This window comes from Heloderma suspectum, chromosome 15 (genome assembly GCF_057233095.1).
Source record: "Heloderma suspectum isolate Gila_16-S chromosome 15, 16-S_ref, whole genome shotgun sequence".
In the NCBI taxonomy this organism is placed as follows: Eukaryota; Metazoa; Chordata; class Lepidosauria; order Squamata; family Helodermatidae; genus Heloderma; species Heloderma suspectum.
This window is the reverse complement of record NC_139472.1, coordinates 4299677-4318024: the sequence shown is the minus strand read 5'-3', so window position 1 is coordinate 4318024 and position 18348 is coordinate 4299677. Positions and strand designations below refer to the sequence as shown.

General features: G+C 47.1%; 1 protein-coding gene across 1 annotated transcript in view; it reads right to left on the bottom strand.

Moving 5' to 3' along the window:
• ACAP3 (ArfGAP with coiled-coil, ankyrin repeat and PH domains 3) overlaps positions 1-18348 on the bottom strand; it is a 175658-nt gene that overhangs the window by 77747 nt on the left and 79563 nt on the right. The window contains exons 5-6 of the mRNA XM_084821581.1: positions 2659-2717; positions 1657-1840 (exon numbers count right to left, since the gene is read on the bottom strand). Coding sequence (XP_084677707.1) covers positions 1657-1840; positions 2659-2717 — 243 coding nt within the window. The remainder of the gene's footprint in view (positions 1-1656; positions 1841-2658; positions 2718-18348) is intronic.

Genomic DNA, 18348 nt, shown 5'->3' with positions numbered 1-18348 from the left:
GAGATTCGTGCAAATTTCCCATTCCGTTGCTGCTCGGTTTGCCCAAGTTTCCCATTGGTGTTGAGTGAGCGCCAACACCTATCACTTGTTTGCCCATCCTTAATTCTGTAACCCACAAAATTTTGTCACCAACAGGGGAAAGCAAGGAGCTGGATGTGACCTACCACATTTAGGTAGACCTCCCACATTTAGGCTGGATGTGACCTACCACATCCTTTTCATCCCCCACCTTTCCCCCTGTTCATTCCCAGTGATCAACAGGATATGACAGCGTAAGCTGTCCTGAGATGAGACAGAAGGCATCAGCAGATGGTTCCACTTTAAAAGGGAGGAGAGTGAAGGGGCTAATGGAAGAGCTTTGGATCAATATTCGCTTGGAGTACATTTTGTGGCACAACAAACCTATTACCAGGGATGCAGGGGCTGTCGTGCTGCAGTGAATGAGGCGGTATATGTGTGTGTGGGGGAGGGGGAATCAGTCCGGAAATAGCTTTAGGGGTAACGATTCCCCATTCCTGGGGGGGGGGGGAATCTAATGTTAAGCAGTGGTTTGATCCAGGCAAATTAATTGCAAAAACAGATTGTGACAATTGCTCTCTTTGAACAAAACCGAGGCAATTAGGAGCACAGGATGTGGCTTTATATCAGATTCTTTGCTCAGTATAGACCCATATTGTCTGCCCTGACCAGCAGATACTCTCCGGGGTCTTGAGCAGAGAAAGATCTTCACCCACCTAACCCTTTTAAGTAGAGATGCCCAGGACTGAATCTGATTCCTTCTGTGTGCAAAGCAGGGGCTCTGCCACACAGCTAGCATGTAGCGTCCCTCCCAGCAGAACCTTACTGCTGAGAGTAGAGTATATTTTGCACATATACACATTTCCCCCCCAAAGTGATTTCCCCTAAAAAATGCATTTTCGTGTGCACTTCTCCCCCCACCCCCATTATTCTACTCACAATATTTTTTGGAGCACTTTTTTTTTTTTTTACGTTTGCAACTGCATCTCAACTTTCTCAAAAGCTTGAATATTGCCATATAACTGCGTTCTGGTTCGTGTGCAGGTTTGCAAAGAGCGAATTTGGCCGCGTACACATTCATTTGCAAAACCAATGAATTTCTGACCAATCCCTGCTGAGTCACCACCAGAACGAAAACAGACTCCAAGACTAAAACCAGCGCCCCATTGAACGTTGTGCCATTGCCGATGAGTCACTTTAATTCAGGCCTATCAACCCTCTTTCAGCCCAAGGGCTGAAAGCCGTTTTGGAGATGCACTCAGGGGGCGCATTCCAGTGGTGGGCAGGGCCAAAGGCAAAAGGGGCAGGGCCAAAAAATAAAAAATACTGGTCTATTTTAGCTTAATGATCTTCCTGCCAGTCACAAAGCCTTAGGAAGGGCATTTCCACCTTTCAGAAAGAGGGAAAAATACTGTGCAAAAGCTGGGAAGCCACCAAATGGTTGGAGGAAAGGGGGTGTGGTCAAGGAAGTTGGAGTGGACTTCTGAGCAGCCCCCAAGGGCAGGATTTTGCTGCTGGCCCCAAGGTTCTACACCCCTGCTTTAATCCATTGATGGAAGCCCAAAGACCTAGAATGCAGAAGTGGCTTGGGAAGTTCAGTCCTAGCCTTGAAGGTTTGGGTCTAGCTGAAGATCTCACCTGCAAGACGTAGTCCAGGGCTAGGTGCCGGAAGCATTTCCTGGTGATCGTCAGGGTGCCGGTGGCCTCTTCCACCTCATGAGGCTTGTGCCGCGGGGCTTGGGCATTCTTGACCAAGGCGATCTCCATGTCCTCCTGCACCTTGTCAAATTGCTTCTTGGTCTCCTTGAATTTCCGGACATCGCTGCAAGGTAACGGGGAATCGTCATTTCTCAACTCGAGGAATAGCCGACCCATCGGTCAGAAAAGCTAGTAAAGCCTCTCCCAACCTGGTGCCCTTCAGATGTAAGTCCCATCATCCGCAGACAGCCTGGCCAGGGATGATGGGTGTTGTGGTCCAGATGTTTTGGGTGACACCTCCCATCAGCATACCTGATGGCTAGGGATGACTACAAGTCCCATCATTCCCAGTCAGTCTGGCCAGGGGTGATGGGAGTTATAATCCAGATTTTGGGGATTACAAGTCCCATCAGCCTCCAGTCAGAAGTGCCAAAGCCCAGGGATGATGGGAGTTGTGGTCCAGATGCTTTGGGCTACAAGTCCCATCAGCCTCCAGACAACATGACCAATGGCTAGGGATGATGGGAGTTGTGGTGCAGAAGATCTGGAGAGCGCCAAGTTGGGAAAATACGTAAGGTAGAATGACTGCATGGTCTTTGTGACAGCCATGCTGATGGACAGTTGGAGGTTACATGCCTCCTTTGGAATTCCTCATCGGCTTATTTTTTAAAAGGCAGGAAGCACTGGATGCAACCGAATATAGGGCAGTGAGATGCAGAGGCCTTCAGCTAAGCGCGACCACGTTCCCATGAGAACCAGCAACACACCTGGAGCCTGACAGCTGCAGGAGACTTGAGACCACCTTGATGGCTTTATCGCAGGTAAGGAGGGATATAAATGTGAATACATTATCAGCAGCAGCAGCAGCAGCAGCAGCATCCCCATATGCTGTGATCTTCCATGATGGATTCAAAAATGCCAAAGAAGTGCCTGGATACTCACTCTTTCACAAAATTGTGCAACTGTTGCTGGACGGATCTCTGCGCTTGGTCGAAAAGGATCTAAGGCAGAGCGGGGCAGGAGAAAAGCAAGGAGGACGAGAAAACGAGAATACATAAACAAAGCTCTCTTGTTAAGAATGTAACCATTCCCAGGTGGAGTCAGACCACAGGTTTGTTGACCCTTGGGATCCTGCAGTCCAGCGAGGAGGCTGCTTGGATAAATCTGCATCTGAAAATGGCAAAGCCCACCTCAAGGGTCGGCCTACTTGGGCAGTTGCTGAGGGCCCCCATCTCAGCAGGGCCCCACGGACAAGACCTCCCTGGCATTGCTCCTCTTCTTCACCTGCCTCTTGCTCTGGGACAGAGAACGGTGGTGGTGGGAAGGAGGAGCAGGAGATGCTGCGGCCTCCTTGCTCCCAGGATCTCTGCCTGTCCAGCAAGCAAGTGGTTGCAATGTTGAGGAAGAGGAGGAGCAGCATGCAGATGGTGACAAGGGCAGGGAGAAGTTAGACTCACCGAGGGAGGGGGCCCCTTGAGGTGTCTTGCCCAAGGGCTCTCAAAACCCTGGAGCCAGCACTGGCCATTGAGAAGCCTCCAAGCAAGGCATGAGCACAATTTTAGTGCGGGGAACCCACCCATGATCCCCAGCAACTGGTGTACATAGGCATACTGCCTCTGATACTGGAGCTAACATATAGCCATGATGACTAGTAGCCTCCTCGATGCACCTGAACTTGTCTGATCTCGGAAGCTAAGTAGGGTCAGCCCTGGTTGGTACTTGGATGGGAGACCGCCTGGGAATCAGGCTTCCTACACTGAGCAGGGCATTGGGCTCGATGGCCTTGTAGGCCCCTTCCCACCTGATGACTCTATGACGTCGAGCAAAGGGCTGGATGCGTCTGATCTCGGAAGCTAAGTAGGGTCAGCCCTGGTTGGTGCATGGATGGGAGACCACCTGGGAATCAGGCTTCCTGCATGGAGCAGGGGGTTGGGCTCGATGGTCTTGCAGGCCCCTTCCCACTCTATGATTCTATGAACTATCCCCCTTTAAAGCTATCCAAGTTGGTGACCATCACTCCATCTTGCGACAGCAAATTCCACAGTTTAACTATGAGCCGTGTGAAGAAGTCCTCCCTGGATAACTACAATTTTATGTATGTATTTTCTTAATAGGTCACCTCTCTGTCTGAAGATCTCCAAAGCACCTAACAATAAAACTACGATCAACCATTAAAGTGTAACAATAAAAAGGAATCAGCAACAGCAAAACACATGCCCAAATCCCAGATCATTAAGAAAAAATGTAGACACTTGATTTCCCCATTTTTGCCAGTAGAGGACACCATCGGCTTACATGTCAACTGCGCCATATAAACCTATGAAGGCTGAGACCTTTGCTTCATCTCACCTAGTATTTTGATTGGTTATTATCATCATTAATTTCTGGGGGGGAGGGGTGTTACCATTTGGTCTACCATATTTTAATATTCAGTTTTAACCATTTATTACCTATTCCACCCAACCAGCATCTTATAACTTACCCGTCCACCACCATTTTATAAATTTAGGTCCTTCATTGTGTGTTTGGAGGTGGGGGGAGTGGCAACAGGAGAAAGATGTGAAGGATTCCAGTCATTCCATTCCCCCTCCCCATCTAGGTTTCCTTCCCCGCTCCCCTATGAGCATACTCAGTCCAAATTGGGCTGTTTGGGAGGGGGCAGGTTTTCTGAAGATTTTTCGTGCTTCTGCAAACCTTGGATTCCCCCAGGTATTCCAACACCTTCCTCTTGTGTATGGGCAGTGCTGCTATGGCAACGAACAACAGCACTCACCACGTGAACATCAGAAATAGAAGGAAAGGTTATATTGATCAAAGTATAGCAACGTCGTTCTATCAAGTGTTTGGAGAGTATGGAACATTTTCTGTTCCCAGTTGCTTGAGGGCAGTGGAATCTTGGCAAAAGAAAAGTAGACTGTACCCCTTAACACTGGGGGTGCTGCTTTGGAGTGCTTTCCCACACAGGCCGTTCCACACCCCTCTTCACTTTTAAATAGGGATGTATGAGAAATTAATTTTCGTTCATTTTTTATCGGGATTTACCCAGTTCGCACTTTCCGGGCCAAACACAGATGCAATCGGCAGTCAAAATCCATACATTTCCAAGCTTGCAATGTGATTCACAGACCCGCCAAAATGTGTTTGACAGCATGCGCACTTTTGAAAAATGTGCATGAAAAAAGCATACTTTTGAAAATGTGCATGAAAAAATGCGTACTTTTGAAAAATGCACACGAACACACTTTAATAAATAGCAGAGGAATGTGTACATATCAAAGATGTGCACCATCGATATGTACATTTGGAAAAATACACATGAAAATATTCATGGGTTTTCACACGGAAAGAAAAAGCAACGCTTTTTGAGTCAAAAGGATCTTTGAGATGGAATTAGAAGTTCAGCATGCTCAGATTTTGCTGATTCACACATCCCTACTTACAAATCAAGACAGAGCAGGCAAGTGAAGCATGCATAAATTGCAGTGTACAGGTAAAGAGATGAGACATGTGCAGTGTGTAATGAGGTGGGCACCAAGCGTTGATAAAGGGGGATGTTATGAGCCTACAGGGATTGTCTCTTATTTTCTTTTCTAAAATGCTGAACGCCGTACTGATCTGCTATGCAGTAATAGTAATAATCTTATTATAAGCCATGATAAAAACCGAAAGCACATTCAGAGCTGAGGATGTGCTAAAGTTATATGGTCCCCACAGCTGCAACAACTGCTTCATGACACCTCTTTGCTCCTTTGAAGACGCTAGCCAAAGACAAAGCCAAGGTGCATGCCTGAGCCAGCTTGAATCGAACCGGTGCTGAAAAAACTTTCAGTAGGAAGAGATGCAAAACAGGGGACAGAGGAAGAGAGAGAGGAAGAAAAAAAGAAAACAGACCACCCAGCTTTGTGTAAACGTATTTGCTGGTGTAGGCAACCAGTGCTTGCCCTTTGGGAGGGGGGAGAGATCACTCACAAAGCCACCAGTCCGTTAAGTTTCCCATGGTGCAGATGTCTACACAGACAATGTGCCGCTTTTGAGATGGTGGCACTGACCACTCTAAGGGAAAGAGACCACCTCCACCTATAATGGCAATGATTTGGGGCAACTTGCTACATGCATGGCTGTGTAGTCCATGGACTCTAAAACAGGGCTGGGCAGAAGGTAAATCTCCAGATGTTCTGGACCAACTCCCAGCATTCCTGGCCATTGGCTATGCTGGCAGGGGGTTCTGGGAGCTGGAGTCCAAAACATCTGGAGGTCTACTTTCTGCACACCCCTGCTCTAAAGCGTACTGAACCCCCCCCCCTACACACTGATGGTTTGGAAGCTCCATTTCGGGGTTAACTATTTATTATTATTTATTACAATGATTTGTAGACCGCCTTTCAGGATACCAATCCTAGCACGGCAGCTTAAAGGGAACATAAAATACTAAAAACACAATTAAAAATATTAACTTTTTTTTTTAAAATCCTCAGGATCCTTCCAACATGGCAGTTGGTGGAAGATGACCCTGGAAACGTGGAGAGTCCATCTGGAACTGGTGTCTGGTGTTATCCTCATCTATATCTCCCTCTTTCTCTCCTGGAATCCTTCCCACAGAACTGTTGGCCCTGGGGTGGAGGTGGGGAGCCCACCTGGAGCAGGCCCCAAGGCTGTCTTCTCCTGCCTCTCCCCCCCTCCCTCCTGGAACTCTTCCCATGGGGCAGTTGATGATAGATGGCACAGAACAAGTCACAATTTTCCTTCAAATTGGCCAGTCCCAGTTAGTAACCTCGCAGCTCTGTTTTGAACTAACCGAAGTTTCGGAACCATCTTCAGAGGCAGCCCCACATAAAATGCATTGCAGTAATCCAACTGGGAGGCTACCAGAGTGTAGATAACTGTCACCAGACTATAGTCTTATTCTTAAAAACATTTTATTGTCAGGGGGTGCCCAGGGGTGGGATGCCTATGGACTACTGCTCACTATCATTCCACACCACCGGTCAGGCTGGCTCAAGCTGATGGGAACTAGAGTCCGCATCAGGTTCCCCAGTCCTGATAGCAGCTCTATTTTGAACTAACTGAAGTTTCTGAACCATCTTCATAGGTAGTCCCATGTACAGTGCATGAAGATCAGGAGCAGAGAGGCATGACCAGTGAGCCTTGGGACATTGTAGGCGGGGTCTTCCTGCAAGCTCCGCCTCTTACACATTTTGCATCTTCAAACATTCTTTGGAACATCTGACTAGGGCTTATATTGTTTTGGATTTCTAACCATTGGCAAACCCATTTCTCAAGGCTTTAAGATTGGGTGGTAATGATCCATGGAGGGAATATACCTTTCAACAGTATTGGCCAAATAAAAGCTTTAGAAACAATGCTTTGAGAGATCAGCTTCATGACCTCCAATATTGAATTGACCGGCAGCCAAGATCATATGGAGAGGATTTGTGGAGGGTTCCTTGCATTTAATATTTCAAAACAAATTAAATTGATTAAACTTTATTTCTTTGAGAGCGCTTGGCTTCTCATTTAAAAATAAAGTAAGTCTGATTTCTATCTACACAGTCATTTTCTTGGCTTTCCAACTGGGTTTGGAAGTGATTGTATGAAATAAAACTTTCCAGAAAGTCTGTCTCTTCTTCCCACCCATCTCCCAACCCCAAAGAAGTCATCAAGATTCCAGGATGTGACTCACTCAACACTGGTCACTTCGGATGGAGATCTTCCTCTGGGATTAAGAGAAAAGGGTTAATCCATAAACCTCTTGGCTCCAGAGCCACCCAACCATAAAGGCAACCTAAGCTACAGTCTACGGTGTCAACATTTCAGGGATTGGAGCTAGGATCTGCCTTCCTCAAGAGTAAGGGAATATCCTTTGGAGGAAGAGCTCAGCTCATGGAAGGTCCCTCGACCCAGTATTTGGGGATCCCTCCTCCTACACACACCACAATTCATCCCATTCTGCAGGGTCTCCTGACTCTCTTTGTAACAGTTTTTAGGGAGGTGGGAGAGGCTGCCATGAGAAGGAGGGGGATGGGTCAGACCACTTCCACCAATGCAAGTGATCTGGATCCCTGCCTGAGAAACCTTCTCTCAGCAATGCTTGGAGAGAGAGCAATTCTTTTCAAAGTGGGTCCAGATAATTAGAAATCCTCCATCATGCATTCTTTTATAATTCTCAAAGTTCGTACAAATAGTGTTGCATGCACTATTTGCAACATCTTTTTCGGTTTCTTCAAGCCTTCCCCCACCTATGATACTAATGTACACACATGACTGGATGAAACATATAAGGCAGCTGCCTTATTCTGAGTCAGATCTTGGCCTGCTAGCACAATATAATCTACACCAAAACTCCCCAACCTGGGGCCCTCCAGATGTTTTGGACTTCAACTTGCATCAGCCCCCTTTAACTGGAAATGCCAGGGATCAAACCTGGAACCTTCAGCATACAAAACAAGTGTTCTACCACTGAGCTACTGGCCTTAGAGGTGCATAACAAGAAAACACCATACAAAAAGAATGATAATGCCATCCGGCATGTGATCATGCCAAGATGGATTTCCTACCATGTTTGATCAATGAGCATCTGTACACTGGTGATTGGGGATGTATGGATTGTATAAAATCCGTTCCGTATGTGTTTCGCAGATTGTCAGGTGCCTTTCGTTCTGCCATCTGCCCATCGACGGAATTAGATTATTTAAAGTTTCCAAATTTGAGCAAATCCACAATTGCGTGAATACACATTTGCTCAAATTTGCACATGCGAAAATGCTCGACTTCCCCCAGAATGTGCATTTGCATGTTTTGGCTTATGGAGGAAATGCACATTTTTGACCGGGTTTTTTATTTTGCGTATTTTTCTACAGATGAAATCTGCGCAAAATTTGGGAACATTGGTAAAATGGTCCGCAAGTCTGCGGAACCCACCAGAAACGGGGAAAGCTGGTCCGCTGAGGAATCCATGGGTTGGATTCATAAAAATCTGAACTCATTTGGTTCTGTTGCAGATTTCTCCACCATCCCTACTGGTGATATGCAGGTGGGTGGGGAAGAGAGGTAAATGAATGGAAAGAACAGAAAGCCGGGGGAAAACTGAGCGTGCTCCGATTTCAGCATGACTTTTAGAAATTCTCCTAGCAGAAGTAGAGTGTAGGAAGACTGGGAAGCAGAGCAGAGTGGATCCACAAAGAGAACGGGTGGAGGGGGGGATTGGACATGTGCTTGTACACAAAAAGGGGGATCCTATGGAAGGATAGGATGGGATATGTAGGACATGAAATTGACAGTAAGCAAACACCATGATACTCTATGGCCAAGCATTCTACTTTACAGAGGACAGTCGTCTCTTTGAAGAGTTGTCAGAGGGCAGTCCGCTATTTGAAGGCATCCTATATTTAACCAGCTGTCCAATCCAAGTCCACTTTAAAAATAAAGAACCATAAAAAGGGAGAGCATCAGGGGCCTGGCGCTTGCCCATCGCCCACAGTTAGCACCTCCACAGCAGACTGCGTAGGCACACAGATCACAGTTTTCCCACTCTGGGGTGGCACATCATATTGCTCTTCAAATCATAGCAATTATTTCTAATTTTGCATCTCTGCATATAAATAGCACATGAAAACCGGATGAGAGTCTGAGTCCTCTTTGTTGGTGAGGAGGAATCCTCTGATCTCAGAAGCTAAGCAGGGTCGGCCCTGGTTAGTACTTGGAGGGGAGGCCGCCTGGGAATCAGGCTTCCTGCACTGAGCGGGCAGTTGGACTCGATGGCCTTGTAGGCCCCTTCCCACCCTATGATTCTATGATCTCTATGATCCCTTTCCTGTCTTTTATGTGGCCACCCTACGATACTCCCCAGCAGTGAGGCTCATGGCACTTTTTGATTAGCAAGGAGGCTGATGTCACCTCCTACCCCTCCTGGACTTCCCTCTGAGCTTAGCTTCAATCCTCATGGGAGCTGTGGGGCGGGTGGACCTTCCCCAGGCAATACATTGCTCCCTGTCGTAATGCTAATTACTTGGGGTGGCCTGATTTCTGACTGGGCAATTCAGACCCAGTCGCTTGACAGATGGCCTGCTCCTGATGGCGATGCAAACAGATAGAAATGGTTTGTGTAGATATGGATCCATACTGCGACCGGCATTCTTGGACTCTTTGGGGGGCCATGCCTATGAGGCCTGCCATCATGCACACCCGCACTTCCAAATTTGCCACTACAATACTGCTCCTCGGTAATTTGAGCTGTAGCCTAGAGAGGTCTGGAAAAGATCGGAAATAACCTGTTTTGCTAAGCAGTGTTTTTTGTTCTCCCTCTGTCTCCTTTGAACCTGGACACCTATTCCCCTGGGTGATTTATGTCTAAGTGCGGTGGGGATTCCAGTTTCTCTCTAAGGATTTGGGATATTGCCATCAGTGTTTTGATGTGTGTGTTTCCTCTCTCTCTTCAAAATTATCTTCTGCTTCCTGGTCTAAGTCTGCATCTGTTACTCTTTCAGCACATGGAGAATTCTACCTTAGTAAGTCAGTTTGGGAATAGGCCAGAATTAATTGCATGCTGAGCTTAAAGTTGAGCTTTAAAAGTAGATAAAGTATCTTAGAAATGTCAAAGCAGACCAATAGCAGTGTTCCAGGACCTGAACCTGAGGGCCTAGTCTGGCAATGACCAGGGAACCCTCCCCTTCACTTCAGCAAGGTATGGGTGGTGGAGAAGGTGGTCTGCCTACATACTTTACAGTGGCCTTTAGGCCTGCCAGGCTCCCAAAAACATCAGTAGAAGTACAACTGTCACATGCCAGTCCATGGTCCAAATAAGCCAGCTCTCGGAACCTGTTCCTACTGAATAGGATTGCCAACTCCTGCTTGCGTTCGAGATTGTGGAGAGGGTATGCTTGCATGTTTGGCGAGTGGAAATGAAACTCTTTTACATCCCTATCTATCTAGTCTAATCTAGCATTCTGTCCACACAGTGGCCAACCACATGTCCGTGGGAAGCCCACAAGTAGGACATGACCGCAAAAGCACCGTCCTGCCCATGTTCCCCAGCAACAAAGACATACTGCCTCCGATCCTGTAGTAATATATAGCCGCCAGGACTAGTAGCCATTGATAGCCTTCTCCTCCATGAATTTGTCTAACCCTCTTTTAAAGCCATCCAAATTGGGTGCTACCACGACATCGTGTGATAACACATTCCACAGTGGAATGATGCACCGTCTGAAGAAGCCCTTCCTTTTTATCTGTCCTGAATCTCCCACCAATCAGCTTCATGCACTCCATGCTGCAACACTTTATTGCAGGTCCCTGATTTGTAATAATAATGATGGTGGTGGTGGTGACCATGATGATACAGTACAAATGGAATCCCCCAGCGGGTTTTTAGGCATACCTCGCTGAGCACAGAAATGTGACCAGTCGGGAATCGCTTTTGCCAGGTACCCAAAATGTCACCTACCAGGTGCTATGGTCATGTTACACCAGTCTTCTCTCACCTGCACTGGCTCCTAATTCATTTCTGGGCCTGATTCAAGTGTTGCTTTTGACTTTTAAAGTGCTGCATGGATTGGGATCTCAGTATCTGATGGAACGCCTCCTCCCATATGTACCTGCCCGTATTTTAAGGTCATGTACAAAAGCCCTTCTTCAAGCACCCCCTCTTTCTGAGGCTTGGAGGGTGGCAACGAGAGAGAGGGGTTTTTTGGTGGTGGCCCCCAGCTCTGGAATGCTCTCCCAAGGGAAGCTCACCTGGCACCCAGCCTGCTATCTCTCCAGCACCAGGCTAACACCTTCCTGTTCTCCCAGGCTTGAAAGAAAACATTCAGTGTTTTAGGGCACGATCCTATGCATGTTTAGACAGGGAAAAGTCCTACAACTCCCAGCATTTCCCAGCCATGCTGGCTGGGAAAAGCTGGGAGATGTAGGACTTTTCCCTGTCTAAACATACATAGGATTGTGCCCTTAAAATATTTTAGCATGTTTGTGTTTCGTTACCTTACTCCCTGCAATGTTGTTCATTATCCTAGTGCCTGCAATATGATATTATGTTTTATGCTGTGTTAGCATGTTGAGTGGTTTTATATTTTGGTTTTATTGTGATTTTAGTTGTATTTTTTTATCATTCTTGTAAAACACCTAGAGCAATTTATTTACAAGGCATCTCATAAATTAAATAAAGAAATGCCAGTGGCATCTCTCTCTCTCTCTCTCTCTCTCTGCTGGTTCAGGAAATGACTCTGTTGGGAAGAGCACTGACCTTTTGCATCAATGCCAACCAAAAAGGGATCCCGCCACTCAGACAGATCTAGCATGCTGGTTAATGGCCCCTGGGAAGCATACGTGAGCTCGCGCACTGACGTAATCTCTCACACCACTGAACTGCTTCATTACCCTGAACGCAGCGGCCTGTAAAGGTAAAGGCTATTGATCCGTAACTGGAAGAGGCCTTCCACTACTGGAGTTGGGAGCAAGTCTTCCTATTCTGAGTTTGGAGAGGATGTTTCTGAAATCCACCACATCCAAATTTCTCCCTTAGATCAAGAGAGTTCCAAATTGACTCGTCTTGTTTCCCAAGGGGAATGAAGGTGGCCATGTCTCCTACTTTATGGAGGACAGTCCTGTATTTGAAGGGCCATCAGAGTACAACCCTCTGTTTCAACTAGGGATGTCCGTCGCTGGGAAATCTGGTTCATTTTTTTAGCTCGACAGAGTTCCGCAGCGTGTATGACTTGCTTTACATCTGTGAGCCAAGCTGTGGAAGTTTCCCAAGCTCTGGGAACATTTTTGTGCCTTTTGGGGACTGTTCTGCCAATTTCTGAGCAATTTGAGCAAATTATGGCTGACTTTGTGCAAAGTACACATATTCAGCCATAATTTGAGCATTTTGCCATAATTTGCACAAATTGCTCGAAAATATGCACAAATGGCAGAACCTTCAAAAAATGCACAAATGTACAAATTAATAAAAAATATAGTATTAAGTATAATATAAAACCAGTTTAGCTACAAGCATATAAACAGAGCAGATTCACACTCACAAACACACACACACACACGTAGACAATATCCCATGACTTGGTTAAAAATCTATCTTATGCAGCCAAATGCCTGAGAGAAAAAGAAGTTCTAAGATAACAATGTTGGCCTATTGTGGGCCTCCCTGGTGAGTTCATTCCATAATTGGGGGGCCACCAGCGAGATGGCTCTCTCCATTGTTGCCACATTCTGGGCCTCTCTCAGAGGAGGCACATGGAGGAGGGCCTTAGACGATGAACATAACGTACGGGCAGCTTCATACCAGGAGAGGTGCTTCATCTCTTAAAATGTGGCCCCCGGAATTGGGAACCAATACTCCAGATATGTCTTGCCTGGGAATGGGAGAACAGGCATGGGAAGCTGGGGGCACTTCTTCTCCATTGTAATGGAACGCTGATGCTGCATTCCCCAGCCTGGCATTCTCCAGGGAAGTGGTGTTGAACCTCTTTTAGCCAAGGGTCACATTCTATTTTGGAGAAACTCTCAGGGGGCACATGCCATTTTGGAGGAGCTCTCGGGGGCCACATTTCATTTTGGAGAAGCTCTCGGGGGACGCATTCCATTTTGGAGAAGCTCTCAGGGGACACATTCCAGTAGAGGGCGGGGCCAAAGGCAAAGGAGGTCAGGCCAAAACACCAAAAGCACCATCCTATTTTATCTTAAAGCTCTCATTGCCAGCAAGTAACCTTTCAGAGAGGCATTTCAACCTTTCAGAACGGGGGTAAAACTGCACAAAAGCTGGGATACCACCGAATGATCAGTGGCCAGGGAAAGGGACATGGTCATGCAGGGAACCACAGCAGGCCAGACTGAGACCCCAGGAGTGCCGGATTTGGCCCCAAAGCCTGAGTTTCTGCACCCTTGCTCTTGGGACTACAGCCCCCATCACTTCACCCAGCATGGTGACCATGTTGACTGGGGATGATGAGGTGTGCAGTCCAACACATCTGGAGAGTGCCAGGATGGGGAAGGCATGGTGGGGGGAGGCATATCAAGGGTCCTGTGGGAACACTTCACCCTTGCACCCGAAATTCACCCCAGAGGAGGCCACCCAGGATCTGTGTTTGTGCATGAGCATGTGCTGTGTGTATGTCTGCTGACCAGAATGGAAATCAGCCTGAAGTGGTAATTCAAGATGAGGGGCAATGGGCAGCCTCCTTTGACGGCAAATAATTCAACTGCATCAGAAGTGACTGAATGACTCTGGTGCAGAGAGACATGGAAAAAACAATTACCTTCTTACCCCTTCTCTGAGCCTCACTGGAAGGAGCCCAAGCCAAAACATCCAGAGACATGGCAGACAGCCTCCTCTTTGGATGGGGCTTTGGACCCCCCAGAGCTTCTTATGATTTCATCCCTTTGTTTCTCACAGCATTTTCGTTTTTTGGAATTTTCATTGTCTTTAAGCTGAAAAAAGATGGACTGCTTGTTTTAATGTTGCTCTATCAGGAAAACACAAATGGAAAAGCAAAACAAAAAAAAAACAACCAGCATGTCTCGGAGATGCTAGTTTTCTACATGCAAGGCACTGTTCCAAGTCTGGAGACAATTCAGTCAAGGAATCCCAGACCTGCACCACACCTGATCTGTCTGTCTACACTGGGTTCATTTATCTCCCCCACTGCCCTGTAGTAAGGGCTTCATCAGAAAAACGTGGATTGCAGTTGGACAAGAAATGGGCGTTCGTCTCCCAGAGATGATGCATCTTTGCAATTATATCGAAAGGCCAAACCTTGCTTGCCTTGCAAGAAATCCTTCCCTCCTTTTCAACTTGTTCCAGAGTCATCTGCACCCTGCTGGATGAGTGCCTGAAGCGAAAGCTGCTTACAGTCTCCTGGCTCCCTCCATCTTTGTGCGGTGATGAGCCGACATGCTCACCCACACGAGAGAAAAAGGGCAACAGAAGCAGAAAAGCCACTAAAAATAACTCTCTCCTCCCCCCTCCCTCACACTCCCAGCAAAAAAAAAAAAAAAGGATGTTTGAGTCAATCTACAGACGTTCCCCAGAGACAGAGCATCACGCTTGAGAGCACGGGCCCTGCAGCACAGCAAGCCCTCGGGGAGGAGTGTTGCAGGCACAGACGGACGGACAGACAGACAGACAGAGATGATAGATTAACAGATAAACAAAAGATGATAGATAGACAGACAGACACATGGTGATGATGATAGAGAGATAATAGACAGTCTATCAGACAGATAAAAGATAGATAGATAGATAGATAGATAGATAGATAGATAGACAGACAGACAGAGACAGATTAGATAGATAGATGATAGACAGATGGTAGGCAGATGGACGGATGGATAGATGATAGATGATGATGACAGACAGACAGACAGACAGACGATAGAGAGAGAATAGACAGACCATCAGACAGATAAATGATAGATAGATAGATAGATAGATAGATAGATAGATAGATAGACAGACAGACAGAGACAGATTAGATAGACAGATGATAGACAGATGATAGATGGATGGATGGATGGATGGATGGATGGATGGATGATAGATGATGATGATGACGACAGACAGACAGATGATAGAGACAGAGAGATAATAGACAGACCATCAGACAGATAAATGATTGATTGATAGATAGATAGATAGATAGATGATTGATAGACAGATAGATAAGAGAGAGAGAGAGAGAGAGAGAGATGATTGATAGACAGATGATGGATGGATGGATGGATGGATGGATGGATGGATGGCAGGAGGTAGTGGTCTTATGACAGCACAGGCTCACACCTTCCAAAATTGTATGGTTGCAACCCTTGTGCATTTGTAACACTGAGTGCTCGACACAGATAGGTCTGTGTAACGCCACACAGAAAGGCGTCTGGAACACCCCCTAAGCAGACTGGCCTGACACCCACTAGGTCACCTTTCACAGCAGGGCCGGCTCTGGCATTAGTCAGAGCGAGGTGGCCACCTCAGGCAGCAGAGGCTGGGGCCAGGTAGGGGTGGTGTGGCATTGGAGCTGTGTGTGCCAGCCAGACAGCCTGCCCTGACCCTCCAAGCCAAGGGCATCATCAAGCCTCTTTCAGCCTGGGGGCTGAATCCAATTTCAGAGACGCTCTTGGGGGCCGCATTCCCATGGTGGGCGGGGCTGAAGCCCAAAGGGAAGGAACAAAACAGCTTCAAGCTCTTCCTGACAGTGACTGAGCCTCAAGAGAGGCATTTCTAGTTCAGAAGGGGGGGGCATGCAAAAGCAGGGAGAGTACCAAGTAATCAGGGACTGGGGGCAGGGGCATGGGCCTGAGATTCAGCTTCATGCACTAAGCTTGCCTGCTGCCCCCCGCTTTATTGGAGGACTCTGTCCACCACCAGTGCTGAAGTAAAACTCCTCAACAGGCAAGCGCTGGGTGCCATCTTGTCCTTCACCTCAGGTTGCAAGATATTTTGGGCCAGCCCTGTCCTTTTGGCACCACGTAAAACCCTTCTTCTTCTCCCAGGCTTTTAAACCCATGTAAACCGCTGTGAACGTTTTATTACTCAACTCTCCCTTTTTCATTCTGTCATTTGCTGCCATCCTTGCTGCTGTATTTTTTTCTTTTTTTAAATTATTAGTATTCGATGACTTTCAGTGTGCTGATCTTTCTTTGTCAGCCTCCATGAGGAGCACTAGATGCTGCAGGTTTGCAGGAGATAAATAATAAAATCAGAATAGTCAAATTTTAAAAATGTAACATAAATTTAGGGATGGACAAATATGTCAAGTTTGCGTTCTCTCAGTTCCCCATGTTTCCAATCTGAACTTCATTTTGGCCCATTAGAAGCCTTCACAAAATTCATACACATTTTGTATGTGTTTCTCCCGAATATACGGATTTTTGCAAACAACTTTGCCCAACAGACACATTTTTGCAAACAAGTTTCCCTAATATGATGCATTTCATACATAATTTTCTTTTATACTCTAAGGGCACAGTTCTATGCATGTTTAGACAGAAAAACGTCCTACAGTTCCCAGCTATGCTGGCTGGGGAATGCCGGGAGTTGTAGGACTTTTTTCTGTCTAAACATACATAGGATCACGCTTTAATTTCACTAATTTGGGAGAGGATTTTCCCCTACTATACACATTTCTCTATATATTGTTTTTGTTTGGAGAAGTGCATCACAAATTCAGAAGAATGAGAAAGGATAGCTGCCCCTCGATTTGCATATTGGTTCAGGAAGCATGAACCGGCTATTTCCTAAATGAATTTCTCCCCCATACCTATATAGATTATCCATGCAGGCTGGGAATTATGGAAGTTGCAGTCCAGCAAATCTGGCAGGTATCAGGTTGGGGAAGGCTGATTTACACTAACAACTCCTCTCCCCGCCACAAAAAAACCCCGATCCCCACGCATCTCAGCCAGTGTTACAAGTATTTTAATTCTGCTACTCAGGACGAGTCACAAAAGCTTTCAAGACAAGGCAACTACAGAGCATTAGAGATGGGTCTGCGCTTGTGTGTGTGATCCAGTAATTATTATTTTTTTCCATGCTGTCCCTGTCACTCCTCATTATGGGTGATGTATAGTTTTGGAACCAACAGCTAAATGCACCCAGATGTGGCTCCTTGGAAAGGATTTAGGGAACAGCTGCAAGGATGGCAAGAAAACTTTGATGGGCCTTCTCTTGTTTTCAGAGCAGTTTAGCAACGGGTGTTTATTCGGCCTTCACTTCTCTGCTTTAATTGTCCTGTACCTGATGGATAGCATGATGGAGCACAAAGGTTGGGAACCTCTGTCACAAGGGCCAGATACCACCTCTCCTCTGTCTGCCCCACCCCCTCCCCTGCCCCACACCCTACATCAAACCCAAGGGCTGGATATGGCCCAGTACGCCTTTGAATACGGCCCATTGCCTCTCCTCTGTCTGCCCCACCCCCTCCCCTGCCCCACCCCCTACATCAAACCCAAGGGCTGGATACGGCCCAGTAAGCCTTTGAATATGGCCCATTGCCTCTCCTCTGTCTGCCCCATGCCCTCCTCTGCCATGCCCCCTCCATCTCAGTTACCACACCCCACAGGCAGGCTCTAAGCTCCCGTGTGTGCCAGCCTGCTGGTTTCTCGCTATGCTTCTCCCCAGCAAAAGTGGGAAGCGGGAAGGGGACAGAGCATGGCAGGCGGGGTGGTGTCCACACACATGGGCTTGGAGGCCCAACCATCGAGCACGGTGGCTAGAGCGGTGCAGTATCATTCAGAAAGTCACTCCAGCAGCTCAGCTCCATGGATGGGGCTCGGAGTTCATGTGTGTGCCTGACCGTTTACCTGCCAGTTGCTCTCTCCCTCTCTCGCTCTCTCTCTCCCAGCTCCCTCTCTCTTTGCTTTTTAATGGATGCGTGCATGTGCAAATGGTTGGATGGGGTGTGGGCGTTGTGAGAAAGAGAGAGGAAATGTGCATGCATGCTTCTGGTCCTACCCACCACTGGTTCTACCATCACCACCACCACCCCGGCTGCCTTGCTGAGTGCAGCCTGCGTATTTTGTCCCATAGAACTTAATGACTGCCACGGAAAGCCATGTCAGCTGTTATCCGCAGAGACCTGTCCTGCCTTCTGTTCACAGAATCATAGAGTTGGATTCTCAGGTTACACTGGGGTATGATTCCAAGGC